Source organism: Meles meles, chromosome 19 (assembly GCF_922984935.1).
Source record: "Meles meles chromosome 19, mMelMel3.1 paternal haplotype, whole genome shotgun sequence".
NCBI classification, from domain to species: Eukaryota; Metazoa; Chordata; class Mammalia; order Carnivora; family Mustelidae; genus Meles; species Meles meles.
The window spans coordinates 12,330,695-12,343,579 of NC_060084.1; the positions used below are offsets into that span (position 1 = coordinate 12,330,695).

At 43.3% G+C, this 12,885-nt stretch overlaps 1 protein-coding gene across 1 annotated transcript in view; it reads left to right on the plus strand.

Annotated features, from left to right (window-relative positions):
- Positions 1–12,885, plus strand: part of GLG1 (golgi glycoprotein 1) — a 163,569-nt gene that overhangs the window by 137,078 nt on the left and 13,606 nt on the right. The window contains exons 10-18 of the mRNA XM_045987752.1: positions 405–506; positions 2,496–2,649; positions 3,627–3,764; positions 5,964–6,050; positions 7,363–7,425; positions 8,151–8,264; positions 9,367–9,455; positions 10,328–10,445; positions 11,772–11,864. Coding sequence (XP_045843708.1) covers positions 405–506; positions 2,496–2,649; positions 3,627–3,764; positions 5,964–6,050; positions 7,363–7,425; positions 8,151–8,264; positions 9,367–9,455; positions 10,328–10,445; positions 11,772–11,864 — 958 coding nt within the window. The remainder of the gene's footprint in view (positions 1–404; positions 507–2,495; positions 2,650–3,626; positions 3,765–5,963; positions 6,051–7,362; positions 7,426–8,150; positions 8,265–9,366; positions 9,456–10,327; positions 10,446–11,771; positions 11,865–12,885) is intronic.

Sequence of the window (12,885 nt, forward strand, 5' to 3'; positions counted from 1 at the left end):
GGATTTATGAAGAAAATGATATGGTATCTGCGATTTTCTTCAAAATATCAGCAAGGGGGAGTGTGTAGAATTAAAACAAACTTGGCCATAGGTTGATAAAGCTATGGGAAGGGAAAGTGGCTCTTAGGATACTTTACTTTTGTGTGTGTTGGAAAATTTTCCTAATAAACAGTTACAGCAACTGCATACCGATCTTATGCAAGCCAAGTCCTAGGTGCCAAGTGGCCCTGAAGTTGAGAGAAGGCATAGTCACTATCAGACTAAGTCAATTTGAGTTATTCTCAGAGAAGTAAATCCCTGACTGCGCTCAAAAATAGCTCAAGGGCTTTTTCTACAGACCAAGGAAATAGTGGTGTGAGAGTTCCAATCCTGTTCCTAAAATTTCATCCCTGTTTTATGCCCAGGATCCTCTCGTGCCTAATGGAACACTTATACACAGAGAAAATGGTGGAAGATTGTGAGCACCGTCTATTAGAACTGCAGTATTTCATCTCTCGAGATTGGAAGTGAGTATTTTGAAGCCAAAGTCAAGTGTAAGCCTCATCCTGTTCTCCTGTTTAGTCGGGATCCTCCTCTCTGGTTTGAAATAATTAGTAAGAATATGTTTTGCTTAAGTTCTGGGTTCTGACACATTCCAGTCCCCTGAAGAGTAATATCTTTCTTCTTGCTTTCAGATAGTATCTAAAAGCTGAGGCAGCCCTTGCAGGTCTGCCCCATGTGTCCGCATTCACTGCGACTTTGAAAATCAGAGTCAGATGTTTCTGATGCCACAGACATCCATCCTCAAAGAACCTGGGCATCTGTGGGGCAGCGGAAGCATCTTCAGATAGGTCTCTAAGCAGATAATAGTGCATTTTTATTTTTATTGATTTGTACTAGATGTGGGAATTTTTTCTCTATTCAAAGGTATTGAATTTTCTATCTTAAGAAGCTCTTATCAGTGAGTGACAACTTGATTCTCTAATTCTCTTCTCTTCTCATACTGTTATCCAAAAAAGATGGGGTGGGGATCAACTAGAAGAAGAATTTATGTTACAGTCAGAATCAGTATAACTTAATGGCTTCACTGCCTTCCTCTTTACATGTTCTAGTTTGTCTTCCACCCGCAGAGTAGCTGGTACACAGCCACTTGGGAAGCTGGCTGTCCCTCCTGTCCCCATGGGAGCTCAGCTGCTTCCTGACTCAGTTTTAGCCTGTGTAGTCTTCTGGTGATTGGATATGTTACCCACATACTTCAGTGGAAAGAGATGATTCAGAAGATTCAGTGTTATTTTTTTAAGATTTTATTTATTTATTTTTATTTTATTTTTTTTAAAGATTTTATTTATTTATTTGATAGACAGAGATGACAAGCAGGCAGAGAGGCAGACAGAGAGAGAGGGGGTAAGCAGGCTCCCTGCTGAGCAGAGAGCCCGATATGGGGCTCGATCCCAGGACCCTGGGATCATGACCTGAGCCGAAGGCAGAGGCTTTAACCCACTGAGCCACCCAGGCGCCCCTATTTATTTTTATTTTGAGAGAGAGAGCACACACGGGAAGGGGGAGGGACAGAGAGAGAGGGAGAAAATCTCAGGCAGACTCCATGCTGAGCGCAGAGCCCAACGTGGGGCTCGATCTCATGATCCTGAGATCATGACTTAATCTGAAACCAAGAGTCGGACGCTCAACCGACTGAGCCTCCCAGGCACCCCAGATTCAATGTATTTTATTTCTGTTCCCTCAGATTAGCTCTGGAAAGGACTACAGAAAACTGTGTGGGTATTTCTCTGTACTTTCTCAGGCCAGCTAAACCAAAATAACAAGGTTTACTGAGGTTATTGCTCTAATCAAAATCATCTTAATTCCTCTTCTGTAACTCCTTCACCTATGATCACAAATTGCTTCGTAGGCTTAAAAGCTACTCATTAAGTGTTATCGTTTCTCCTCCCATTCAGTAGCTGTCCCCCAAAGTTGACATTATGATGTGGATAGAATTAAGCATCCATTGGTCTGATCTGGAGAAACAGCAAGCTCATTGCCTTAATCCATTGTCTCCAGAGTTCAAAGTTAAATGCCACGTTTTTAAAAGTTAATAAGCATATTCGAGCAAACTGAAAATATAAGAAAATATAATTTACTTCCCTGGCATGGGAAGAAGAAGAGAAGCAGTTTGACTAGAAGGCAAGTCGAGTTGGGAGATTCTGTTTATCTTGCCCTTTCCTAATCTTTTTGAATCTTGTATATCAGGTAGGATTGAATTTCATTCATGCTTAGAGAAACCTTATTGAGTGAAGAGTTGTGAATCGCCTAGTGACAGCTCCAGGCCTCATTGTCTCACTTCAGCCAGGGCATGTTAGTGCTGAGTCCGCCGTAATGTGTATCTTACATAGCCAACATGGCCTCCTTGAGGTGGAACTTAAGCTTCTGCACCAAGGTCCCCAGACTTCTACCAACTGACCACTGTGTGTTCCTGAAGAACAAAGTTCAGGAATATCTTTTAACTCTTACCCTTATAGGCTGGACCCTGTCTTATACCGCAAGTGCCAGGGAGATGCATCTCGTCTTTGCCACACCCATGGTTGGAATGAAACCAGTGAACTTATGCCTCCCGGAGCTGTGTTCTCTTGCTTGTATAGACACGCCTACCGCACTGAGGAACAGGGCAGGAGGGTATGCACCCAATATTGACTTCATTTCTTCTTATCCGCCATTTGTTTTTGAATTAGTTTGCTGTATATTGTTCTGATGTCTGCCGTCGTCATCGGAAACTTGATCAGTATATGTGGTAGGGAAGGGCTGCTGCCCTTCTAGGAACTTCATTCAGTGAGCGCTCAGAGAGTTGCTTCACCAGCTTTCCATCTGATTTTACGTTTTCAACAAAGTATTTCAACAAAATGTCAGCAGATGTTTCCAGTTTTTTCTTTAAATTACTAAAATCTAAATGACAAAGAGACAACTAAATATTGCTGCCCTAACTTCATTTAGCCTTAAAGATCCATTAGAAACTCTTCACCAGGATACAGATGGTTTTTAGGCTTGTTCTGAGCTAGGTAAATTTGAATTCCGTGTTCCTGACCCGGGTGTGTGTGTCTCTTCTTCTGAAGAGAAGCTGGCATTCTACTCTGCATTCATAGAGTAGTAGCAGATTAGTTTTGCTAAACAAAAAACTTTTTTTTTTTTTTTTAAAGATTTTATTTATTTATTTGACAGAGAGATGACAAGTAGGCAGAGAGGCAGGCAGAGTGAGAGGGGTGAAGCAGGCTCGCTGCCAAGCAGAGAGCCAGATGTGGGGCTCAATCCCGGAACCCCAGGATCATGACCTGAGCCGAAGGCAGAGGTTTTAACCCATTGAGCCACCCAGGTGCCCCAACAAAAAACTTAAATCCAGTTCACTTTTTATCCATGTACTCTGAGAAAAGGATGTTGTTTCATTCAGTATATTAGAAAACGTTGACTCTAAGATCTCCTTCCTAGAGGTGTGGGTTTGTAGAAGATTTAATCCTCACTCTGGAAGAGACTTGGGTTATAAAGTTCGTATAAGTAACTATAACATTATTAGTTTCCTAACGACGGATTTCCTTTATGTATCGTCTTTTTGTTTTGGTTCTGGTACTTTTAAAGTATTTTGCTTATTCTTTCTCATACAGCTGTCTCGGGAGTGCCGAGCTGAGGTCCAGAGGATCCTACACCAACGTGCCATGGATGTTAAGCTGGATCCTGCCCTCCAGGATAAGTGCCTGATTGATCTGGGAAAATGGTGCAGTGAGAAAACAGAGACCGGACAGGTAACTGACATAGTTATACCTGTTTATCTTATAGTAATAATAATAATATTCATGATGAACATTTTACATAGAGTACAAACACTGTAAAATGTATCTCTGTTTTTGTTACATAATTTGATATCTTCTTCATAAGAAATCCTAAGGAAATTCTTCTCTTTGTTGTCTTTATCAGGAATAATTATACTTTTCCAAAGCAGTTGTTTTGTTCATATATTATGGTTACTATATTTTGTAAATGATTTTCCCTCTTTGTGTTGCCTGTTCAAAAACCTGGCTCCAAAGTTATGGCTTGCCTGTAGCAAGTATGTAAGATTTTGTGGTAGGCATTTTGTGTACCAAGCTTACTGCTGGTTCCATCCCACACTTTTTTTTTTTTTTAACCATACTTTCTTTTCCTTTTTTTTTTTTTTAATTTGTTTTAAAGTTATTTTATGTTGCCTTTTTTTTTTCTTTTCTCACCTTTTTAAGGTACATTAAAGTCCTTTTGAGGGAAGGCAGGTATCAACATAAACATAAATAAATACTGGCATGCATGAATAGTGTGCATGTTTTTTTTTCCCATTTAGTAATTGACAAAATTGAAGCCCATAGGAGTGAAGTGTATTGACTTCCTTAGCTACTACTCAGGTCTAATCCTAGCTACACATCAGGTCCATTGTCTTACAACCTCTTTATACAGGAGAGTGTAGAGAAGAAACAGCCCCCAAGAATTACATGCATGTTATGAATGGTTCCTAAAATTTTGTGCCTGGTTTAAAACACAGAAAAGCTACATTAGTACGTTCTAGCACAATAAGTTAGGAAGGAGATTTGTCTTCTGTCTTAAGGCAGGGAAACCAAGCTTGGAGGAATGACTACTTGTTTAAAGCTCCAGTAATACTAGAACAAGGTGTGAACTCAGGTTTCCAGATTCCACTTTTACTACTCCAGAACATCCTCTGGGATTAACTACCAACAACTTACCGTGAGCAGGAGTTGGGCATTTTTAAGAAGCAGCACTGGCTCACTACTCAGATCTGTTGGCCCTGCCAATATCATTCTCAGCAGTCTGCTTCCTGGGCCTGCTGCAGTTCTGTCAATTTTATTGTGAGAAAATGCCTGCAGTTGAGCTTTCTGCTGCCTTTGTCTAACAAAACAAAGGATGTGGTCATATGGAATCCCAGAGAACAGTTTCCTTTCACATCCCCTTCAAAGTAACATTGAGGAAACTGCACTGTATTGCCCCCCATCGCTGTGAAGCTCCAGTTAGGAAGGGGTTCTGTGAATGGGGTTTTTTCCCTCAGCCGTTTCTCTTACTCCAGAGGTTTTATGCATTTTCCTTCAGGATTCTTTACCCCCTTCCTGGCTATTATATAACTCCTCCAATCCTGCTTGTCCATTCCTATTCTAATCCTAAAACAGATTCTTGCAGATACTAAGTTAAATTTGATCCTTTAATAGAGCCTTTGCCGAGAAATAGCTGTTGATGGCTTTGGGAAAGGGAGCTCCTGTTCTGCTTAAAACATCTAAATTTCTAAAAGGAATAGTAATGGATTGATGGTACAAGGTCACTCCAGGTCAGGTTCCAAAGCCCAGACAAGATAGCTTTTTGATGCCTGAACCCTAGTGTGCTCACTCGCTTTGCAGTTTCCCTCAGGATCCTTCCGTGTGGGCTAGGGTTAGAATCCCAGGTTTGACTGGGAGGAGCTGTCAGCTCTATGCTGGATTTTGGACACTGGGTCCCAACCTGCGTTGCTTATGAAGGATCTTAAAATACTGCATGTCATTCTACTGTGAATCTGTTGTTCACTGGTTATTATTGACATGCAGATTTAAAATGGGAGCAAAGATATCAAAACACGGATTAAAAAAATGGAATGACAGGTTATAAATGGAATAGAGTAAAGGCCTGATAAAATTTTTAGACACTGAGAACATCTGAACATTGATTCTTGTTGGACTTATCGATTTGGCCTTCTGGAGGATTTGTATGGTGCTTGTTTCCCCTTGACCCTATCAGCCACCCTGTTACATCAAGTGCTTATCTTCTCTACAATCCCGGTTTGGGGACTCAAAGCTTTAGTGTTCCATTCAGTGAAATAGTTTTAAAAAAGAAAAGATAAGGAGGACCACTGCAAAGGAAATGGATACTGTTCTCTCGGCTTCCCTTGTTCATTTATGTAATTGAAAAATGCCAGGGGATTGCTTTCTTATTTGCAGGAGCTTGAATGCCTACAGGACCACCTTGACGACCTGGCTGTAGAGTGCAGAGATATAGTCGGCAACCTCACCGAGTTAGAATCCGAGGTAAGCGACTTGTGGCTCATAGACTACGGGCATCCTGTCAGGGGCCTGTCCTCTTTTCTCAGTCCTGCCCTTACTCTGCCCCCGAGAGTGCCCATTCCCTTCCTTGGCTTTACAGAGAAGTACATTGTGTTGCTTCCTGAACCCCTTTTCTCATCTCCAGAGAAATATGCTAGACACTTAGCCCTTTGGTTTTTTAAAAAAACTAGAATTATCACAGTGATAAGACCATCTTTTTCCTCCCCTTTAAGAAAAGATAGCAGCTGTGCTTCAGATCTCTTAATCACATGCATGAATAGTCCAAGCATTCCTGTTCCTGTTTTCTCTTATCTCGGCTCTTTCAGTTAGGTCATCTGGCGATGTTTGTGTCATTAGTAATCAAATAAAAGCCTGGGATTTCCACTTAAACGTGGAAGACTGAATATGTGTGTTTATCCCTGTTTCATCCTGAAACCCACAAAAATATTAAAAAAGAAGTTAGAAAGTCTTGTAAGCATAGACATACTATTTAGAAATACAGAGAGCATTACTGGGGAGGGAACAGCTAAAAAATGTTAATAAAATTGTCTTATGGGGGCAGAAATCAGGGAAATGGGAGATTACTCTTTTTTTTTTCTTATTTTAAGCTTTTTAGAACCGTTCAAATTGGCAATATATAAAATTACATTTCCCAACTAGTCTTTTTTTTTCTTTTTCTTTTCTTTTTTTTTTTTTTTTTCGCTTTCTATTTTTCAAAAGTTTATTGCTTTCTTTCATCTTGTATCATCTGCCTTCTTCCATTCTCATTGTCCTTGTAGGCTTAGGAGGACATTCTGGGGTGTGTCCCTGGTGGAAGGGAGTTGTTATTTCAGCAGCTAGTGCGGCACAGAGGTTACTGTCTGCTTAAAGACATGCGTGTGCATCCCCCAGAGGCAGTGGTTTGTCATCGGTTTGGGAAGCTTATAAACTGGAGACAGAAGTCAGTTACCCGCACTTTCATTTTGAACTGCTTAGCCATTTGGAAAAACTCCAAAAGCTAAACTCTAGGATTACTGTTAAATGCTTTTTCCTCTGCACTGTTCTTAATTCTGCCTTCTCTATTTTTGCTCCGGCTCATGGGATATCCGCCTCTAGAAAAACTTGCCCTTTAGAATGTAGTGGAGGAACAATTCGGTCTGTGCTGGGGCTCGCGAACCGAAAGACTAGAATTGCTCCCAAACGGACGTCTTAGATTATTTGCCCATCAGTTGCTACTGATTGAGAAACACAAACTGCCACTCTTGCCACAAATAGCTCCTTCTAAAGCAGAATTATTAATATGTTTAATCTTCTACAGGACATTCAAATAGAAGCCTTGCTGATGAGAGCCTGTGAGCCCATAATTCAGAACTTTTGCCATGTAAGTAATGTCTGGAGAAACAGAAGAGGCATAAACCAAATTCACTGGGACTTTGGCCCTCAAGTATATTGCACTTAACCTCTCCAGCATATATGACTCCTGAGTGAAAGTTGAAAATGTAAACAGACTCAGGGCGGGTGTCACAATCCTGGAAAACCTTATCTGATTGTGTTTGGGAGGTGCCCTGGTACGAGGTTGGCAGGTTGGCAGCAGTCGTCAGGATGCCCGCCATAGGGGATCCCGTAGCGGATCACTGAGCATGGCTGAGGTGCTTCCACTACATCAGCTCAGGGTTTGTTAGCACTGATGATAGCTTCTCCTTGTAAACTGAATGAGTTCTGTTACTTGATTAGTTTATTCACTTGTTGAACTAGCTAAATGGTGGGGTGGGGGTGGAGCCATGCTGGAACCATAAGGATCTGACAATTGGGAGGCAGCGTTGGGTGTGATCCTGAAGCCAGCTGCTGCCGGCACAGGGGCGGGGGTGGGGGGGGTGGGGGGGTGGGCAGGACATGTTCTTGTCACAGCTTGGTGTAGGGCAACTTGCTATGCAACTTTTAGTCCACTGAATGTTTATCTTTTATCATTTCTTAGGCTGGTTTTGATGTAAATTATGATATATCATGTTGAGGGAGGCTCTAGAGTCAGTCCAGTTTTCATTTTTTCATGAACTGGGGCGCAAGATTTGTTCATTAACTGTTAGAAATGTGCACTGCCTTCCCCAGGACGTGGCGGATAACCAGATCGACTCTGGGGACCTGATGGAGTGTCTGATTCAGAACAAACACCAGAAGGATATGAATGAGAAGTGCGCCATTGGAGTCACCCACTTCCAGCTGGTCAGTAATGCCAGGCAAACGCTGCCTGTCTTGGCTGCTTCATGCTTCTGAATTCCTTTCTCCTCCAGAGCGTCAGAGCACGTCTTCTATGAGAAATCATTTTTTCCAAATATGCCTTTTCCTGGTTCTCAAAAACTGTGGTCTTTATCCACTTATGGCCAGGCACAATGGCAGGTTCTGGGAATGCAGTGCTAAATAAGATGGAGTCTGTAAAAAAAAAAAAAAAAAAAAGTTAAAAAAATAAAATAAAAAAAGATGGAGTCTGTACCCTTAGGGAACGGGCAGCCCAGTGGGGATAGAGATGAGTGACATTGCTTGCTTTTGTCAGGTGTGTTAGCCTTTGCCTACATGGCTGGTATCAGTGGGATGTGCTGTTTCATGTCTGTTCAGTGCAGCAGTCCAAATGTCTATCAGTACACTAGACCCTAAGCCTTTTTCTCTTTTAAATCCTATTGCCATATCAGGTCTGACAACCAAATAAGGTTAAACTGTATTCAAAGTTGGCACAGATCTAAAGGAAGTGTTTCCGGTAAAGCAAGCACTTCCTTCCCACGAGGATGAAATCTGTCATCTGTGTACAATTGATCTCTTCTTGGGGCCTTTGGTTTATCATTTACCAAAATGATATTGAGGGCCCCTGAGGGCACCCATCCAGACAGTGGGCTCCTTGAGCAGACAAAGCCTGCCCTTGTCAGTTCTATGTTCTAGTAAGAGAAAGACACAAAAACACGTTTAAACGTAAATACGGTCTCAGGTGGGCCTGTAAGGAAAAATAAAGCCACCTACAGGGTGGAGGGTGAAGGGGAAAGAGGTCTTCGGAAGGAGGTGTTTGAATAAAAGTGCCAAGGAGGTGGCAGAGCAGACCATGGGGGATCTGGGAGAAGAAGAGCCCTTTTGGCAGAGGGAGCAGCGTGACTAGAGTGATGGGGAAGTCAGAGTGGCCATAGCAGAGGGAGGAATGAGGAGGTGTGTCGGTCCTAAAGCCTGAGACAGAGGAGGAGTTGCGCAGGGCCTGGAAGGCGGGCATCTGCAGTCTTCATGTGCCTTGCTGATTGTAACGTGCCACAGAGCTGCTAATTTTCTTTCACATCATCTTTTTCAGGTGCAGATGAAGGATTTTCGGTTCTCTTACAAGTTTAAAATGGCCTGCAAGGAAGATGTGTTGAAACTTTGCCCCAACATAAAAAAGAAGTATGTAGCTTTTACTTGATTCATTCTTCTTCCCTAAAGTCTGGACAAATACCCTGTGTTCTGGTAGGATTAGCCTTGGAGGCCAGTACACGCTGTGGTAGTGTGGCCAAGCACTTGGATTGTGTGGCCAGATCATCTTTACAGCTGCCTGGAACCACAGGGGACCCAGGCAGTTCTGCCGTGGAGAGGCCTGGAGGCCGATTTTACTGTCCCCAGGTTCGAGCTGTCTGACTGAGGAGGCAGATTCAGGTTGCACGCTTAGGGGAGCAAGTTGTAGCGTGAGAGGCTAACTGACTTCCTCCCAACATCATCTCATTACGTCAGCTCTTCCGGAGAGCAGCAGGGGCTTTTACTGAGTTAGGAGGTCTAGTGAAGGAACAAAAACTTGATTCATTTAAGAATCAGGTCTCAATGAGGAGAGTGATGAGCTTTTACAATATGGCTGCCCCAGTCTTCCATCTCACTCTGCAAAGGTACATTTCTAGAACACATCCTCCTCGTATAAACCAAGTTCCCATTTTGCTTAGGTTCCTGTACCTTTCAGAAATGGATTTCCCCGTTCATCAAAGACACAGTCCAGAGTTAAGAGCAGCATTCCTCTCTGGTCACATGTTTGTAACAAAGCAAGCATTGAACTGTCCTTGCGTACATGTCCGCCCCTGGCCTCCCCACCGGTCAGGAATGTAGTCCGCCTTCAGACGTTTGTAACATTCACAGTCGGATTACTGCTTTCCAGGCTCCGAAAACACAGTGAGACTTCTAGAAAGGGCATTCAGAAGCATGGTAAAGTGTGGCCCCTGCCTCAGCCTGGCTCTGGGCCCTCTGCCCTCCTGTGGCTCCAGCCAGTCTCAGCCTTCTCCTTTCCTTGACAGGGTGGACGTGGTGATCTGCCTGAGCACCACTGTGCGCAATGACACTCTCCAGGAAGCCAAGGAACACAGGGTGTCCCTCAAGTGCCGCAAGCAGCTGCGGGTGGAAGAGCTAGAGATGGTAACGTCTCGGAGCACGGCCTCCGGGCCCACAAACACAGGGTCTAGAAGCTTGGGTGAAGGGTGAGGGCAGATTGGAAGATTTTAGCCACTATGTGATTGTTAAGACTTGGAGTCTTATGCTAAAATTTTGCCATGTGACAGCTTCCTGCTTCGCTTTTCCTAACTGATAAAATATTTTTACCACGTGTCACTGAAAGTTTAGCCTTAAGCATGTGATACAGTCATTGCATCAGTAATGCCCTCAAGGATCAAGGGTCTCTCCCTCTCCCTGTTGTCTCTGCTGTTTGCGGCACCACCTCTACTGCAGTCCTGGTTTCCTTCACAATGGCTGCCGACAGTAGCCGGGCCACCTACTCCAAACTCGTGTCCAGCAGCAGACTAGAACGGGAGAAGCCTCCTCTCTTCCGGACGGCCTGTAGCAAGGTCCTCCCACTCAGTGTGTGTGTGTGTGTTTGGTTTTTTTGTTTTTGTTTTTTTGAGAGTGAGAGCATGAAGCTGGCCAAAGGGGTATGGGGTGCAGAGGGAGAAGAGGAAGCAGGTTCCCCACTGAGCAGGGAGCCTGACGCGCGGCTGGATCCCAGGACCCTGGAATCATGACCTGAGCCAAAATCAGATGCTTAACTGACTGAGCCACCCAGGCCGGTCCTGAGGTGCAACAGCTGTCGGCAAGTCAGCTGCTGTGTGCACTGTAAAAGGAAACCTCCTACTTTACTTTTGAGGTCAATCCATGTTAAGAAAACAGCTAAAAGTATGTTTAATATGTTCTGTATTGTGAATCATACTTGCTTCACCTCAGTCTAAGCAAAAACTAGTAACGAATACCGAATATCAGTAATACCGCAAAAGCTGCATTACCAGATTTTCCCATAGGGTGGGAGCGATTCAGTGATAGTTATGTTTAACTGGAGCTAGCGTTGTTGTCCTCTTATAATTGAGACTTTGGGTGTCCCTAGCTTTGAACCTTGCCCCTTCAGTAAAGTAATAATAATAAAAGTAGGATCCTACATTTATGTAATGGTTTGACTTTCTGAAGTAGTTTCCACATCATATGATCTAACTTCATGTCACAGCTGTGCTGTGAAGGAGCCAGGCAGGTGTAAGCATTTTGTTTGCAAAGAAAGTCCAAGGCCATCTAGCTAGCTAGCAGCAGGACTGAAACGAAATCCCAGCTTTCCTTGTACTGTGGTGGCCACACTGCTCCTGCTTTGCTGGGTGTGAGTTGTGGTCACTAGGTAAGATCTAGTCAGCACCTGAGTCTGTAGAACATTTGACAGCTCCAGTTTAGAATAAGTTCACGTTTCCATCCTGGCTCCCTCCCATGCAGACTGAGGACATCCGTCTGGAACCAGATCTGTATGAAGCTTGCAAGACTGACATCAAGAACTACTGTTCCACTGTGCAGTATGGCAATGCTCAGGTGACTGTCTCTTTTTATTTTCTAATTGCGAAAATGGGAGGGTAACATTTTAATAATTCTTTGCTGGTGGGATGAGCCTCCTCACATTCTCTCCAGCCTAATCATCCCCTCCTAAGCTATACCAGACTTCTCCCAGAGTAAGTTCCTTCTGTGCATTCGTCTTGATCTCCTGTTCATTGTCTTCCCTCTTTCAGGTTACCTTGTCCTGCCCCACCATGTCTTCCGGAGAAGCTCTTCCTGAGCCTTCAAATGCTTCCTCCTCTCCATAGCTTTCCTAACACCGTGCACCTCCAAAACTGATTATTCCCTGAGTCCATGCCCATTACACAGAAGTTCTTGACTAGTTATTTCTCTTAACATAAGAGTCACCTGGGAAACTTTGTTTCCTTAACGCACAGAACAGGGTCCTACCCAGAACTGTCGGGAATGAAGTTCAAGGACGTGATTTTTCCTGTCAGTGTTCTTCCAGCGGCTCAGCTTCCTTTTCTAGTCGAGGGCATTGCCATGGTGCATTGCCCGCAATTGCTGTTTTTTCAAACACAGCCTTTTCCTTCCTTCTGGAACTCATAGCAGATGGCTGGCGTCTGAATCTGTCCTCCTTGTCTCTTTTTCTTTTCATACTTTCCGTGACTTTGCTCTTTGTGCTGCATTGAGGTAATTCCTGAGTTCCACTTCCCAGCGTAAAAATGTATTCTTCAATTCTGTCCGTTCTTCTCTTTAGAGAGACCACCAATTGGGTTTTATTTTTTGTTCCCAAGATCTGTAATTGGTTCTTTTCCCAACCATCTGTTCTTGCTTCTGGTTTACCATTTCTTTCTGTATTGTTCTAAGGATCTTAGATGTATTTTTTAAATTGCTCTGTTACTTTTCCCTCTCAGTTATTTGGTGATTCTTGGTTGTTCCTTGAGGATTTCCTGGAAGTCTCCTGACTTTATGTACAGCACTAGTTATTGCAGTTTCCCATCTGCTTCCCTTCATCCTTTGTTTATAATATCTGTAAAGTGGTGTAGGGAAGGGCAGG